At 46.7% G+C, this 17790-nt stretch overlaps 1 protein-coding gene across 1 annotated transcript in view; it reads left to right on the plus strand.

The window, feature by feature from the left end:
- GPD1L (glycerol-3-phosphate dehydrogenase 1 like) overlaps positions 1 to 17438 on the plus strand; it is a 63844-nt gene extending 46406 nt beyond the window's left edge. Inside the window, exons 6-8 of the mRNA XM_070359157.1 lie at positions 6692 to 6925; positions 7305 to 7411; positions 14636 to 17438. Coding sequence (XP_070215258.1) covers positions 6692 to 6925; positions 7305 to 7411; positions 14636 to 14732 — 438 coding nt within the window. The 3' untranslated portion in view covers positions 14733 to 17438. The remainder of the gene's footprint in view (positions 1 to 6691; positions 6926 to 7304; positions 7412 to 14635) is intronic.
- The last annotated feature ends 352 nt before the right edge of the window (positions 17439 to 17790 follow it).

A 17790-nucleotide genomic window follows, 5' to 3' on the forward strand; every position in this document is an offset into this window, starting at 1 on the left:
AACAGCAAAGTGAGTCAGTTATACACATATAATCATTCTTTTTTGGATGTTTTACTTTTTTCACATTAACAATCTTTAGTCATGTTGTCTATTCTAAAAAAGTTTTCAAGTACACTTTTTTCATGCTCAAAAACGTGAGGGCGTTTGAGGTACCAAAAAAGAAAAAAAGGGCGAAGTGGGGTGGGGAGAGAAAGAAAGATAACAGCTCCCTACAATGTTGAAAGAAAAGGAACATTCAAAGGAATTATACAAAATCATTTTGTACCAGTGCATCTTACACCCTTCAGAACGTCCTTCATCTCTTAGCTACATTAATCTCTTAATTGGTAAGTGAGTATTCTTTTTTAAATATCACCTTTATTTAGGGAGGCCTGGCGTGCTGCAGTCCATGGGGTCAGAAAGATTCAGACACGACTGAGTGACTGAACCGAACTTATTTAAGCAAAATCCATGTACATTAAACGGTGTTGATTTAAATACATGATACAATAGGTTTTAACAGTTGGGTATATACACCCTGAACTTCATCACTCAAATACATTTCCATCACCCCAGGCAACTCCATAAGTGTCTTTATACTTTACTCCTCCCTCCCAAACCAGCAGCCACCATCTGCTTTTGTTCACTGTAGAATTTTTATAATACGCATATACAGTATGTACTCCTCTGTGTCTGGCTTCTTTCCGTTGGGGTGTATTTTTTAATGTAACTTTTAAGATGTTCTTCATACAGAAAAGTATAAAAATCATAAGTATTTAGCTCAACCTGTTATTTTTAATAAATGGTTTATCAAGATTGTTTCATTAACAGAGACCCAAAATAATAGGGACTGAACAAGATAGAACTTTCTTTCTTGTGCAGAAATCCTAATTCCATATGAATATTCCACTCCACAGAATTCTCAGGGACCCAGGCTCCCTCCAGCTCATGAGAGATGACCCTTGTCCTCATGTTCTAAGATGGTGACCAGGGCTCCAACCATCACATCTGCCTTCTAGGCAACAGGATGAAAAAAGAAACAAAGACAAAGGGCACGGGACAGCTGTCTTTTAAGGCATTCTGGGGAGTTTCAGTGTAACATTTGGCTTTATTTTTTATTTTTTTGGCCATACCCTGTGGCATGTGGAATCTTAGCTCCCTGACCAGGGATTGAACCCACACCCCCTGCAAGGGAAGACAGAGTCTTAATAACCACTGACTGCCAAGGAAGTCCCTGGCTTCATCTTAATAGGCAGTTAGTACTTAATTGTGGAAAAGGCAATGGCACCCCACTCCAGTACTCTTGCCTGGAAAATCCCATGGATGGAGGAGCCTGGTGGGCTGCAGTCCATGGGGTCGCTAAGAGTCAGACACGACTAAGCAATTTCCCTTTCACTTTTCACTTTCATGCACTGGAGAAGGAAATGGCAACCCACTCCAGTGTTTTTGCCTGGAGAATCCCAGGGACAGGGGAGCCTGGTGGGCGGCCGTCTATGGGGTCGCACAGAGTCGGACATGACTGAAGTGACTTAGCAGCAGCAGCAGCAGCAGCAGCAGTAGCAACAGCAGCAGTACTTAATTGTACTCCCTGCTGCAAGGGAGGTTGAGAATTTTTCCACCCCCCTGGGAAAAATACATTTGCATGAAAATCAGGGACTCAGGCTCTAGAAGAGGAGAGTATTTTGGGAGAGACACCCATCACCTCTGCCGCAGATGCGCAGTGTTCTCTGCAGGGCTGTCTGTACTGAGGCTCACCACCCTAGCTGTAGGGTGTGTGGGTTTCCTCCAGGCCTTTGGCTGTGATGAATGTGCTGTGGGTCAGTCTGGTACCCAGTTTCTAGCCAAGGCTCCAGCTAGCACCTAGTAGCATATGTGGCTGTTTTCATTTACATGCAAATTAAAACTCTTTTAAAAAATTCAAAATTCTGTTTCAGAGTCACAGTAGCAGCATTTCAGACTCAGTAGTCACATGAGTCTCGTGAGTCTCAAGGTCTAGTGGCCACTCTGTTGGACAAGCAGGTATCAAACGTACCTCTCGTCAGGGTGCCCAACCTGTGGGGCTGAGTGTGGACTTGACCTTGGACCTCCTGGACATCTCAGATGGGTGACCTTACTCAGGGCTTGACCTACAAACCACAGGTGATACCTTGCCTGCAGTTAGTTAGCCTCCACTCTGCAGGTTTCCTCTAGGATAGATGCACTTGGAGGTGACCTTGGGAAGAGTCAGATGGACTCAGAAAATTCTGACTTGGGTTTCAGTGGGGCAGTTCTTCTGAGGTGGTGGGAGTGTTTGCATAATCTGCAGGTAGCGTGGGCTGCTCCTCCAGTTTTACAGTTTGGGTGGAAACAAAAGACAGTGAGCCCCGTCGACCCGCTGTGATGCAGGATTGCAAAGACAACAGGTCAGGAAGGGTGCCTCTGAGTGTTGCCACCCCCCGGGGAATGGGCAAGGGCTTCAGCACGTCTGTCTTCTGAAAATCACAGTATTTTTAGCTCTAGAATACTTTAAAGCAGATTTGAATGCACAGCAGATTATGATAAATTTCACAGCTGAGCGATCTCAGAGTACATCTGCTTGGCTGCTATTCACACACAATCTGACTGCCTCAGTGTGTTTATTTTTCTTTTGACAGTGATAAGTGGTAGGGGAGAGAGGGAAGATTTCAAGATCCATCTTAAGGTGATTAAACTGGCCCTGGGTCCCCTGAGGAGGGAGGGGTTGACTCTGCAGTGGCCCTCTGCTCCCCGAGGTGGGGAGGTCAGACGTCCAGGGGAAACTGGGAAGTGGTCCCTACCTGTGTGTCCCCAGACCACAGAGGGGGGACACTCTCCTCTGCCTTTTCTCTGAGCAGAAGGTCAGAAGCACTGTTTGGCAGCTAAGGACTCATCCATACAGCTCCTCCTTGGATGCCTCCAGTGACCAAGAGCTCACCCCTTCGCCTCAGTATTTCCTGTTGATTGGGGTCAGCTCTTCCTATTAGAAAGTTCAGATCTTGCTGTCCTAGCCCCTCTGTGTGTTCCACTTGCTGGCTGGAGCAGCCTCGTGTGATCTGCTCCCAGGAGAGATGACGGAGCCAGGCTGTCAGGGTTCGAAACCCAGCTCCTGACTGGTCCTGACTGTGGGACCTTGGGCGAGCTCCTTTACCCCAGGTGCCCAAGGGTCCTCACCTCACATTATACATAGTAACAGAACCTGCCTTGTAGGAGTGTTGTGAAGATTAAATGAGTTAATAATATAGGAAGTACTTAGAAACAGTTCATTAAGGGAAGCTGTTGTTGTTTTTACTATTCTTTCCCATAAATTTTTTGTCCTCCCAGGCCTCCCCCTTTTACCTCCCAAGTCTCTCTGCAGGCCTGGGAGGCAGCCCTTTTTTTTTTTTTTTAAATACTTTTTTTTTTCCAATCCTGCCACACAGCATGCAAGATCTTGGTTCTTCAACCGGGAATTGAACCCAGGCCCCAGCAGTGACAGCACCAAGTCCTAACCACTGGACCATCAGAGAATTCCCAGGGGGCAGTTCTCTTTGATATCTGGTTGCAGGGGTGTCTCAGGAAGGTCTCTCAGACCCCAAGATTGGTGGGAATGGCCAGGCCACGGTGGCCACACCGTGGGAGGAGCAGAGTCAGGGGAACAGTGGGCTTGTGAAGCCAGGCCCTGGGGGCATGTCCCAACCATGTCAGTCACCAGAGGGATGTTCTTGGCAAGCCGTTGACCCTGGGAACCAGCTAAAGTGTAGTGTTAGTCTCTTAGTTGTGTCCGACTCTTTGCAACCCTGTGGACTGCAGCCCACCAGGCTCGTCTGTCCGTGGAGTTCTCCAGGCAAGACTACTGGAGTGGGTTGCCATTCCCTTCTCCAGGGGATCTTCCCAACCTAGGGGTCAGACTCATCTTTCCTGCATCGCAAATGGATCTTTTACCATTTGAACCAGCTAAGGGGACAGACACACACTTGCTGGGGTTGCCAGTGAGAATTCAGATGAGACCGCATGGGCGGTGGCCTGGTGGGCTCGCTGTAGGCACTTTGTAAGTAGTCTTTCTCTCCTCTGAGTACAGGAACCCTTTGCTGAAAGGAAGTCCCTGCTTTCTCCCCTCCAGTCCATACACGTTGGCTGGAACTGGTTTGTCCAGTGACTCCCATGGGTTGTGTCATGAGGAAAGGGGGGACACCAGGGGCACAGCCCAGGAAGCGTCAGAGAGCCATTGTAGCAGTCTAACCACCTGGAACCTAGGCCTGGGCACATTGCCATGGTAACTTCCATAAAACCATTTGGTGGGCTCTTCCAACAGCTGGCCTCGTGGCCTCTGTGGTCATTCCCCCTGCACGTCCTTAGGTTTCTCTGCTGCCCTAGGGCCTTCCTGCTGTCAGCAGTCCCAGGGCAGGGCCACAGTTGAGCCAGCTTCCCTGGAGGAATGCCACCACCAGAAGGGCCTTGAGAGATCTTACCCAAGCACCGAATTTAACAACCGAGGCCAAGAAGGTTCAGAGAGGTGGAGTGATTATCCCAGGGTCACCCAGCAGCCAAGCAGACTGAGGACCAGAGGCCCTCTGGAAGTCGTGCCTGTGCGTCTCCCATCTCACCGTGGCTTCCTCCATCGGGCTGCCGTGGCAGGAAGGGTGGCACAGGCAGTGCAGTCTGAGGGTCACAACCACTCCCTGGTGGCAACTTTCAGCCCCAAGCACCCGCTGCGTGTGCAGCCTTGGGAGGGGAGGCTGACCCCTGGCTGGGCGTGCTTGGCATCTGGCAACATTGTGTGCAGAGAGGAGAGGAGAGGCAGAGATGCTGATAGCAAACTGGGAGATGTTCCTCAGCGCCGCCGACTTGAGATGGAACAGCTGGACCTTTTAGAGGGGACACTGGGCAGAGACCAGAAGCCGCGGAACACCCAGGGCTGGGCCCAAACAGGTGAACGGAGGAGAAATGGGCTTATTTTCTTTTAGCTTATTTCCCATTTGTTACTAACTGGATTCATATTTTAAGATCTCTTAAGGCATTATGGAAAAAAATGCTTGTGTGATTAGATGGAGACAGAATACTTGCATTTTTCCTGCATTGAGTGTTTTTGAAGAGGAAGCTGGTAATGTAGAAAGGGCCAGAAACCTGAGGGCTCGACCGGTGTCCCAGAGGAGTGTCCCCCACTACCACGCAGGCGTATGTGACTGTCTGGTTTTACATAGGATCTGAGACCCAGCTCAGATGCCACCTCCTCTGTGCAGGCTTCCCTGCTTTGTAATGAAACTTCTCTACATATTCTGATCCTTCTGTCTCTTGATGTGCTTTACTGTCTTTTCCCAATGATACTGTCAACTCCTTGAGAGCAAGCTCTGTCTTTTCAACTTCCCCACCCTACCCCCACCCCAGGGCAGCCTCCACCCCTCCAGGGCCCAGCGGGGCTTCCCACAGCCCCTGCTCAGTACACGTGAGTTGAACTGACACCTGGCCTTCATTGCCTCTTATGGAATAACATCACTTTCTGCTGAGCATCACAGTGACTTGTGCACACATTTTATTTCCCTGTTAAGTCGGGAGTGGTTAACTTTTTCCAGAAGAGCCTCATAGAAAATGTGGATCTTGCAGACCGTATGAGTCTCTGCATGACTACTCAGATCCATTGACAGCACAAAGGCAACCACAGACGATGCGTTACTGAACAGGGGTGCCGAGTTTCCAGTACTGTGTGACTTACAAAAGCAGTCATTTGGCCCTGATTGGCTGATCCTCGAACTAGGCGATCAGCTTCTGAAGAGGCAGGTCTGTGTCCAAGCTGCCTGGCGTCCAGCAGAGAGCAACACAATAAGCCAGCGCTTCACCATTGCTAATTTAGGGATTATCAAATGAAACAAAAGGCGGAAACTTGATCTACACATAGGCATCCGTCGTTACCCAGTACTTCTACCCCAAGGATGCTCACAACAAAAATGCCTGCCTGGGGTCACCAGAGGCCACGTACCTAGTGTCATAGCAGGGCTATTTGCAGTGGCTCCAAACTGGAAACTACCCCAGTGCCAACCCCCTGAAGCGGTGAATTGCATTGATTTTGCACAGTGGAATACAGTGTGGCAATGGAAATAAATGTGTCCCGCGTTAAAATACGGCTGAATCTCACAAATGTGATGTGGGACTGAGACAGAGAAGATAGACACAAAGGATTATATCCTGTATGATTCTACTCACATAGTGTTAGGACAGGGAAAGTAAATGTGTGCCATTAGAAGTCAGGAGAGCAGTGACCTTTGGTGCTGGGGTGACTCGGTGGGGGCGCTGAAGGGGGCTTTCTGGGGCACCGGTTACCTTCTGTTCCTTGATCAGGATGCTGGTTACATGATTGTGTCGTTTGTGAAACTTCATCGAGCCCTGCACTTATGACTTGACTACTTTTCTTTCAGTGTTATAGTTGGATAAAGCCTTTGATTTATTTAAAAAAAAAAAAAGTCTGTACTTTAACTGGAGATGCCTCTGCGCCATTCCCTTTCTCTGGCGGATGCTTCCCTCTGAGTCCAGGCTCCAGAGTGCGCTGGGCTGTTTGCCCCGTGAATGGGAGCGGCTCCCTCCTTCCTTCTCTCTCAGAGTACAAGAGTGGAACCCTGGGTCCTGTGGGACCCGGGGAAGCTGGCCGGCATCCCTGCCTCTGCTCGTCCCCGCCTCCCCCGCACTCTCTCCCGCAGTGTGCGTGTGAATGATGGCATCTCCCCGCTTCTTGTCTCCTCCCCAGAACATCGTGGCCGTAGGCGCCGGGTTCTGTGACGGCCTCCTCTGTGGCGACAACACGAAAGCTGCCGTCATCCGCCTGGGGCTCATGGAGATGATTGCCTTCGCCCGGATCTTCTGCAAAGGCCAGGTGTCCACGGCCACGTTCCTGGAGAGCTGCGGCGTGGCCGATCTCATCACCACCTGCTACGGGGGCCGGAACCGCAAGGTGGCCGAGGCCTTCGCCAGGACTGGCAAGGTAACCCGGGGTTGGGGGATCCCGGGCTGGGGAAGAGCCGCTGTTCAGGGCACGGAGGCTGTGTGTGCGGGGCTTGTCCTGCCCACCCCTACCTGCCTTCACTCACAAGTGCTTCAGTGCTACGCCCTCTACCTTGTGTGTTATTCCCTTTCCTTGGCCTGCTGCTCCCCTCCCCTTACCCTGCTTTTAAAATAAGTGATGCCTTAGGGACTTTCCTGACATTCCAGTGGTTAAGACTGGAGCTTCCACTGCAGCGGGCATGGGGAGGAACGGGTTGGGGAACTAAGATCCCACATGCCATGCGGCACTGCCAAAAAAAATTTTTTTTAAGTGATGCTCTAGATGTTACAGGAGGTTATGTTCATTCATTGTTTTTAAGACCATCGAAGAACTGGAGAAGGAGATGCTGAATGGACAGAAGCTGCAAGGACCTCAGACTTCAGCCGAGGTGTACCGCATCCTCAAACAGAAGGGGCTGCTCGACAAGTAAGTGCCCCGTTTTCCGTGAGGCCAGAGGATCAATTGTCATTCTGCTCGCTGATGAGCGCAGTCCGTGCTTGACTCAGGCATTTGCCAGGCAGGGACAGGAAGTTAGCAGAGCAGTGCTGACCTTCGTGCGTTGTGAGGGTCTACGGCAGGAAACGTCTGCCTGCCCTGAAAACAGGCATTTACCCAAAGTCCGAAATGAGGGAGGGGAAATGAGCGCTGTTAGGCACAGTATCAGGTTGGCCAAAAAGTTCACTCGGGTTTTTCCATCAGCGGAAAATCCCAATCTAACATTTTGGCCAACCCAAGACAAAATAGGAGTTTGAGATTCTGGCTTGCCCTGTCAGGTATTTGGTAAGAGTTACGTGGGTTTTCCCGGAGAAGGCAATGGCACCCGACTCCAGTACTCTTGCCTGGAAAATCCTATGGACGGAGGAGCCTGGTAGGCTGCAGTCCATGGGGTCGCTAGGAGTTGGACACGACTGAGTGACTTCACTTTCACTTTTCACTTTCATTCATTGGAGAAGGAAATGGCAACCCACTCCAGTGTTCTTGCCTGGAGAATCCCAGGGACGGGGGAGCCTTGTGGGCTGCCGTCTATGGGTCGCACAGAGTCAGACACAACTGAAGCGACTTAGCAGCAGCAGCAGCAGCACATGGGTTTTCCAGGTCATTCAGGGGTAAAGAATCTGGCTGCCAAGCAGGAGACCTGGTTCGATCCCTGGGTGGGAAAGATCCCCTGGAGTAGGAAATGGCAACCCGCTCCATTATTCTTGCCAGGAAAGAATGGACAGAGAAGCCTGGCGAGCTACAGTCCATGGAGTCTCAAAAGAGTCGGCATGACTTAAAGCATGACTTAACATGACTTAAAACGTGTCATATATTTTTAATTAAAAATTTTAAATAAGGTTACTTTGTCCTTTTAATAAAAAGATCACTCTTGTTAATGAAATGTCAAGCAATTCAGAAAAAAAGGAAGGACGAGTCCCCCTGGGACTCTAGCACCGGAGGCGTCCTGTGTTAAGGTGCGATGAGGAACCTTGCAGTCTCCTCGCCTTTCAGGTGTGCCCATCCATACTCTGCTTTAAAAGGAAAAAGTACCATCTGTGTGCAGCCAAGATCAAACCCTAGGATCCCAGGACATCACACAGACAGGCTAGGGTCCAGTCCTTTGATAGGATTCCAAATTGACATGTTGGCCGGTGTGAGTCTGTGTGCCCCTCTAACTGCAGGACGATACAGGCTGGAACAGGTGTTCTGGGATCAGTACCTGCCTGTTTAAAAGCAGATGTAACCAAGCAGGAGAAACTGCTTCTCCGTAGTCATGTCCCATTTCCTTCTGATTAGAAGTTGGTGATGGACAGGGAGACCTGGCGTGCTGCGGTTCATGGGGTCATGAAGAGTCAGATACGACTGAGCGACTGAACTGAGCTGAAATGGACCATGTCCTGCCTGTGTTGAATGAGGTCGCAGTTGGGTTGGGGTCCCTGCCCTTCTCCCAGGCTGAATGTCGAGTCCCTCAGTAGTTTGGGTGGAGCTTAAGTCCTGCCATTCTCACTTGGCGCCACCTCTTACCCAGATTTCTTTCTCTGCCATTCCAGCCATCATCACCCTGGTCTTCCTTCATTTCCTACTCCCTTCCCTGCTGTAGAAAGAGTGTTGTGGGGGAGGCCAGTGGCCTTATGGCTTGCCAGCTGTGTGGTCTTAGGCAGGTCATGTTTTTAGCTTTTCTGTGCCTTTTATCTACAAACTCAAACTGGTAGACCAGATGACTGCCGTGGTTACCTCTAACTCAGAGACCTCTTGTTCTTTGAGAATGAGATTCACAGTCCTTAGATTGGCATTGCAGTCCAGTTACCAACTTGGCTTCTAACAGCACGTCCTGTGAGCCCTGTTTAGTGGAAGTGGACCTCTCTTGCCCCAAGCGCCTCTTTCTCAGACTGCTGTGTGTCTTTGCTGGCAGTTTGACCTGCCTGGACACCCCCTTCATGAGCATCTCAACCATCACGGCCCATGAGCCAGCCTGGGTGTGTCCTTAGAGAACCTTTTCCATACCCTGTAGACTTAAATCACTTCCCGTACTTTGAAATTACTTTTTAGAGCAGCGGTCAGCCAACTTTTTGTGCAGAGAATCACATCACAAAATTTCCCCTTTGTAGACCACACACAGGCCTCTGCCTATATAGTCTTTGTTTCCTTTAATAGCCCTTTAAAAATGTAAAAATAATTCTTAGCTTGCAGGTGGGGCAAAAACAGGTCACAGGCAAGACTTGTACTTCTGGCTGTGGTTTGCCACATCCCTGGTTTAGGCACTATTGCTGCTAATGTGTTGCTGCCAAACTTACAATTTTACTTTGATTTTTCAAGTCTGGGAGGGGGACCATGCTTCTGGGAGAAAAAACGTTGCAATCATACCAAAAGGCGCACAAGGAAAAGTGGGCCCTGACCCCCACCACAGACAGAAGCCGCTTTCTCAGGGTTCATTGAGCTTCCCACACGGTGCTTCCATGTGTGACCGTGACAGACTCCACAGTCTGCTCTGTCCCTTTTCTTCACTTCAGGGTATGCTTGGAAGATTCAACATCTGCATCCAGATCCATTTACTGTCTGCAGAACATTCCACAGTGTGGGAGAACCTCTGTTTATTAACCAGTCTCCCCTTGATAAATGTTAAAGCTGTCTGGGTTTCAATGCTGTCGTGAAATTTGCTTTCTTCAGTGTCCTTCTGCCTGTCTTTACGGCCACGTGCGAGTATCGGGCGTTTGTCTGCTCGGGCTCCAGAGGCAAAATGCCTCAGACAGAGTGGCTCACACAACAGAAATGTCTTCTCACAGTTCTGGAGGCCGGAAGTCAGATACCTATCTGCAGGATTGACCTCTCCGAAGTGTCTCTCTTCGACCTGTAGGTGGCGTCTTACCCCCGTGTCTTCTGGTGTCTGTCCCAGTCTCCTTATAAGGGTACCAGCCATATTGGCTTAGGGCCCATCTTAATGAACCCTGTTCACTTAATTTCCTCTTTAAGTGCACCATCTCTAAATACAGTCATTCTGAGGTGCTGGGGCATTGGGTGAATTGAGGGGGCTGGGGTACAGTCAGCTGGTAACAGTGCTGTAAAGGGCTGGGGCCTCGTTTATGTATACTACTACACATCTCTGTGCCTCAGGGATGTCTCAGATGGTAAAGAACCTGCCTGCAATGCGGAAGACCCAGCTTCGATCCCTGGGTCTGGAAGATCCCCTGGAGAAGTAAATGGCAACCCGATCCAGTATTTTTGCCTGGAGAATTCCGTGGTCAGAGGAGCCTGACGGTCCATGGGGTCACAAAGAGTCAGACACGCCTAGCGACTAACACACGTGCATCTCTGCCTTGTTGAGGCCTGAAGCATCTAAGCCCTCAGTCTCCATTAGTGGGATAGTTGATCGATAGGTTTATGTCCATTTTTTAATGAAACATTGTCTTTGGTCTTCCTTTCCCTTTTTGTTATTTTAAAATTTATTTTTTTGTTTAGCTATGCCAGATCTCAGTTGCAGCATGTGGGAGCTTTAGGGATCTTTAGTTGCAGCATGTGGAATCTAGTTACCTGACCAGGGTTCGAACCCAGGCCCCCCTCCATTGGGAGTGTGGAGTCTTAACCACTGGACCACTAGGGAAGACCTTCACTTTTTTTTTTAACTAGTTTATTTTTTGGAAGTATAGTTGCTCTGCAACATTGTATGTTCAGTTCAGTTCAGTCGCTCAATCGTGTCTGACTCTTTGCGACCCCATGAATCGCAGCACGCCAGGCCTCCCTGTCCATCACCAACTCCCGGAGTTCACCCAGACTCACGTCCATCGAGTCAGTGATGCTATCCAGCCATCTCATCCTCTGTCATCCCCTTCTCCTTCTGCCCCCAATCCCGTATACAATATAGTGATTAACAACTTTTAAAGTTTATACTCCATTTACAGTTATTATAAAATATTGGCTATATTTCTCACGTTGCAAAATATATCCATGTAACTTACTGAATTCTTAACAATTTGTACACCCCCCATTCTTCTACCTCTATCTTGCCCCTCCCTGCTTCCCTCTCCCCACTGGTAACCACTAATTTCTTCTCTATATGTGAGTCTGCATCTTTTTGGTTATATTCATTAATATTCTTTTTAATGGCTGAGTAGTATTCCATTGTTTCTGTGTACCAAATCTTCTTTATCCATTCATCTGTTGATGGCTGTTTAGCTTGCTTCCATATTTTAGCAGTTGTAAATAATGCTGCTATGAATATTGGGGTGCACGTACCTTTTCAAATTAGTGCTTTTGTTTTTTTCAGATATATGCCCAGGAGTGGGATTGCTGGGACATAAGGCAGTTGTGTTTTTAGTGTTTTGAGAAACCTCCTTACTGTTTTCCACAGTGACTACACACGATTTAATCCCCACTAACGGTGTAGTAAGGTTCCCTTTTCTCCACATTCGTGCCAACATTTGTTATTTGTGTTCTTTTTCATGATGGCCATTCTGACAACCATGAGGTTATGTCCCTTTTGCCTTGCATTTCTCTGATGATTAGTGATGTTGAACATCTTTTCCTGTGCCTGTTGGCCATCTGGATTTCCTCTTTGGAAGAATATCTATTCTGTTCTTAGGCCCATTTTGTAATCGTGTTGTTTGTTTCCTGATGTTGAGTTGTATGAGCTAGTCGTATCATTTACAAATATGTTCTCCTATCCGGTAGGCTGTCTTTGTTCTGTTAATGGTTTCCATGTCCTCCTTTCGCTTTTTACCTTCTTTAGAGAGTTCCTCAAACTGATCTAACTGGCTTTATAGTCTTTTATTTTATTTTTGGATGTCATGTGGTCCTGAAATAAGTCTTTTTTTTAAAAAAAAGATTTTACTTTTGAGCTGCGGCGGGGCTTCACTGCTGCATGCAGGCTTTTCCTAGTTGTTGCAAACAGGGGCTGCTCTTCGTTGGGGTCCTCGGGCTTGTCCTCGTGGCGGCGTCTCCTGTCGCAGAGCACAGGCTTTAGGTGCGCGGGCATCAGTCGTACCACTCGGGCTCAGTAGTCGTCACTCAAGGGCTCCGTAGTTGTGCACAGGCTTAGTTGCTCCACAGCACGTGGGATCCTTCCAGACCAGGGATTGAACTGGTGTCCCTTACGTTGCAAGGTAGATTGCTAACCACTGGACCACCTGGAAAGCCCATAACATTTTAAATGATAGAAAATAGCATTTAGATGGGCGTTATAGCCTAGTGGTTTGGTGTTAGCTAGAAAAATCAGAAACTGTGCCTCAGTTTCCTCATATATAGAATAGGGATAATATTATCTACCTTATAGTGTGGTTGTGAGGTTAAACAAGTTACTTGTCAATAGAAATGTAGCCCCCCTGCTCCGTATGACTTGTCATCATCTCATCTGCAGAACACATTTTGAAAATGCTAGTTGTGAACATTGGGAGTGCTTTTGGCTTCACGAGCAACAGCCAATTAAAACACCTTGAACAATACAGTTATTTTTCTCACATAACAGATTCCAGAGGTAGATGTTATTGGTGTTGTCTCAGTGTCTCTGGGTTAGAATCTTAGTGATCCTGTTGGCCGTTCCTTAAAGCCTCAAGGTGGCTGCAGCAGCTCCAGGCATCACATACTCACAACTGTACTCAGCAGCATGGAGCAAGGGTGGTCTAGCAGATATTTTTGTCCAGTGCCTCTCAAGGAGAGAAAGATCTTCCCCAGAAACCCTCCCAGATGTATTCTGTCTTGCTGGCTAGAACTTTCTTCCTTGTCCAATTCTGGTGTGAAAGAAAGGCTGAGATAGGGTATTCCCAACCTCAGTAAGGAGAGAAGGGGTTGGGAATGGCTTTGGGTGGTACTCATCACCTGCCACTCTGCTTGAGGAACATGCAAGTTGTTCTCATCATAGGAACAGGAAAGTTAAGTCATGGAAGGACAAAGGAAGGAGTTAAAATCTCCTGGCATTAACTCCCATTCACAAGAATTCATTCGACAGACACTCACTAAGCACCTGCCTCTTGCCTGCACTGGGCCAGGCCGTTTTGATGCAGAGGTGAGCAAAACTAGGCTTAGGCCCTGTCCTTTTGGATAGCCTAGAACCCTTGGTTGCGATGTGGCTGCATTTACAAGCTGCTGTTTATTACACACATCATGTATCAGGTGTTGTATTTTCCACCTCACACGTAAAGTCACTTAATAAAACAATCCTGAGTGTCCAGTCCCATTCTGCAGATGAGCAAAGGGACAGAGGGGTTGTGAAACTTGCCCAAAGTTAATAGGCTGTGAAGTCAAAGATTTTATTAAGTCTAGCTGACTGAAAAATGCCAGAACATTCTGCACCTTAAAAAACCCACAGTGACAGACTGTCATAAAGACATGTAACCTATCAGCACTGTTTCCTGTTCTTAAATCACGTTATCACTGTAGAATGCTTAACTAGATAACTTTCAGAATGGTTTTTAAGATTCTTGTGATTCAGTGTGTATGGGTTTGAAAGCCTGTTGACATTACTTAGTTATTTCCTTAGTGATTTCTGCATTTAAAAAAATAGATACTTACCAAGTGAGCTAGCAGTACCCTGGGATAATGTTACCTTTTCTTATAGTGGATTAGTAGCCCACTCCTTCGTTCCCTCATCCATTTCAAACTGTCATTTATACCTGTGTTCGCATCTTAGAAGAAACAGCAGGATAAATTCCGCTTCCCACGTGAGATCAGCATTTTGCTAATCGTGAGTCCCCTTGTTGATTCTTGTGGGAGTGTTCCAGGCCTCCATTGTTTATGGTGCTGTGTGGGCTGCCTCGTCTTCATCCTTGGATGATTCGTTTCAGAGAAGTGAGAGCAGTACCTCCCTACAATTTAAAATTTATTCTCCAACCTTTTAAAATTAGTGACATAAACCTGAATCCATTCCAGATTTGGTCAAGAGCCTGAGCCACAACTCTTGATGTCGGTGACCACAGATCACCCTGTAAAGAGTACCCCTGGACAGGTCTGTAGACAGCACACTCCAAGCAACCAGAGGATGGTTTAGGTTGTACCAGGTTCTTATAGCCACAGTGTAGAGGCTCCCTGCAGACCACATAAGGAAGGGATGTGAAGGAGGGTGCTTTGTTTTCCAATAGTAGCGTGCTAGTCTGCAGTCTGTTAGGCAGGACAGAAAGACTGGTTGGTTCTGTGAGGTAGATCAGATGGCTTAACTTGTCTTCCCATCCTCTTTCCTCCAATCAGGTTTCCATTGTTCACTGCAGTGTACCAGATCTGCTATGAAGGCCGGCCCGTTCAAGAGATGTTGTCTTGTCTCCAGAGCCATCCAGAGCATATATAGAGTGAATCATGCAACCTATCAGGAAACAGCCTGCCTTTTGTATCAGACATTTAGAATGGTGGAAACCAGGACTTGGCAACAAAGATGTATGCTTGACTGTCATCCCATCGTGGATGTGTATGAATTTTTACCAGGTTCACTTTTGAATTGCAAGATGAAGTTCATTGGCTAAGATGTAACCGGGCAACATCTAGACGCACATATGTGACCATGTGAGTGTGTGTTCCTTTCTCATTCTATGGATGTTTCTATGAACCAAAATTAAAGGCCCTTTTTAAAAAATCACTTTTGAAATTTTCCCACCGAGGTAGCATACAAGATTGGAACTATCGCAGCTAAAAGTTTTGAGTTTCACCAAAGGATTTTTTCCCTCATTCTCCAGGTTAAAATGTAACAAGCATTATTAACATGGCAGAGTAGATGAGTGAGGGGGTTCAAAGATCAACATACTGTAATTTAAACACTATCTCAGAGCCAGCATAATTAACTACTTCAATTGTGGGTTGATCTTTTTTTTAAAGTAATTACATATTTTGATTAGGTAATCCACTCATCTGTATATTCCACTCATTGCAGTTTTCTGCACTTTTAGCCTCTTTTCTCTTTGTTAGCCACCAGAATGTACTTGGCTAAAGGCACAGCAGTGGCGGAAGGCCAAGAACTCACCTGGGATGTTCCTGCTGCGTTCTGATTAGCTACCGTGGTGTCATGCTTCTTGTCAGGTTGTACTTTCGTTCACACATTTCCTGTAAGCCTCACAGATCCCCTGAAAGGGGGCAGCTGTTACTCTTCTTCTAAGGTACAGTCTCCGTGCCTGGTCATCTGACGAGAAGGGCCAGATCCAGAGGCTCAGCCGTCACTGGCCTGGTTTGAACTCCCGATGATTGGTCGTAGCAGATGCTGTCCCCAGGCTTTCTTGAGGGCGTGGGCAGCTTTCTGCAGCTGAGGCTTGTATGGGTCCTTGTCTAGAAGGATTCACTCCGTGTGGACCTCACTCCATTCGCTCCACTTGGAGTCTCTTGGAAACATAGGTTCCCAGGTCCCTCCCCGACCCCAGCCTCTGAAGTGAGGTCTTGTATCTCTGTCTTGACATGCCTTCTGTGTGTTTCAATGCTGTCTACTGTCTGAGAACCACTACTGTAGAAAATTTATTATTTAGATTAGCCTTTCTCAAACCACGTTCCACAGGAAACCAGTGTCCCAGGATCCAGTAGTGGTCCTGGTGTTCCCTGGCAAGATCCAGTGAGTTTGGGAAAAGCCATGTCTGTACACCCCTCCTGAAGGGATAGACTGTGTGTTCATAGAACATGCTTATTTAACCCGGCAAGTCCCAGACAGATTACGCAGATTTTTTTTTTTTTGGCAAGGAAACTTACCAAAGTTTCCAAGGAACACTATTCCAGACTGAGGCAACCACAGGACAGTGCAAGTATATTCACTGTCTGCGAGAAATGAGAATGAATGACTGCCTGTGGTATTGTTCATTCGCACCTTTATATAAAGTTCAGGTCTGCCACAGTCTTCGCTGAAGCTTTAAGGCGACACTTTCAGGTACAGCCAAGTGGATGTCAACTTCGCTGAAACGCACACTGTGTGGACTAAGTGCTTTTAATTCTAGAATTAGAACGGAAATTACTGTATCTTTGTAAATGTGATTGGATTCAAGATAGCACTGCGGTTACCTTACATGGTAGTGAATGAGTGTTAAGGAAATGTATGAATGTCTTTTACATTTTCATGGATTTTCAGTCACTTCGAGATCTTGACCTTTTTTATTTTCCAGCTTGGGATTTTTTTCCCCTTCTATATCTGGGATGATTGTAAACTAGATTTTTTTTTTGGTGGGAATTTTAAAAACTTCTATACATAGAAGAATACGAAAGCACACAAAATGCTATGTTTCATCGATTTTAGTGCCACTGTTAATCAACTTTTGCTTGTCTCATAATTAATCTTTTTAAAAGTTTGTACATAAGTAACAAAGTTACTTTTTAAGATACATAAAGGGCTGTAAGCTAATCGTGGTGTCTGTCAAGTAGCATCATCAGATGTGAGGATTCGGATTTTTGTCTTGTGTATGTTCTTCATCTGCATTCAGCTTCCGACTCTGGGTTTTGTACTTGAGTGTTTTTTCTTTAAAAATGCCTTCTCACCCTTCTCAAGTCTTCTGACTGTACCTTTTGAACATACTTATGATATTCTGCACATATAGAAAAAGGTAAATTTTATATAAGTTTATGCTTTGCTAACTGTAGATATTTATTACTCTACGAGTTATATATTTTTATAACCACCTGTGGTCCATCATTTATTTTAATTCACCTTTCTTACTACTAATTATGGTAATTTGGGAGGGAGACATCTAGAAAAGAAGCTTAATTTATATTGTATCAGCCAAATCTGTGAATGTAAAAACTACACTGTTGCCTTGCGATAATCCAGCCTACTATAATGTGGAACAATATCCATCCTAGCAGGTGGAATTAAGCTAAACTCCTTCTGGTTTTTATTTAAGTCTTAGCTATCATGTGGCCCCATGGCATCGGCCCAGGGAGTGATGAGATGCCTCTGTACCAAGGAATCTTCGGTTTCTTCCACTAGCTCTTATCTAAGAGCCTTTTACCTACACATGTACTACGTTTGTTTACAGACTGTAGGTGGATATGATTTAAAAGCTTGATTTAATAAAAATTGAATCCCCCCAAACCTGTGCTACTGATCCTATTTTTTTTAAATCAGCTTATGTGATGGTTTTATTTGTTTAGGTAGTCTCTTTTATTTCTCTCCCCAAATTGTGTTACCTTGACAACAATAAAAAGGCAAATTTTAAAAGAAGGGCTTCATCTCTAACGCGTTCCTCAAAAACACATCTGCCTCCATTTGTCGATGGGTGTTCCTTTCCATTGCTTGCTGATATTTTTATGGAATTACAAGCATAGGATGGAGGCCTTCTCCTTCCACCCATTCGGTGGATTAAATGTGAGGGTGAAAGGTTGTTGCTGAACCATAGAAGATGCTGGGATTCTTGGCCTCCGGAGGAGAAGAATTCAATGCAGGG

This window comes from Bos mutus, chromosome 22 (assembly GCF_027580195.1).
Source record: "Bos mutus isolate GX-2022 chromosome 22, NWIPB_WYAK_1.1, whole genome shotgun sequence".
In the NCBI taxonomy this organism is placed as follows: domain Eukaryota; kingdom Metazoa; phylum Chordata; class Mammalia; order Artiodactyla; family Bovidae; genus Bos; species Bos mutus.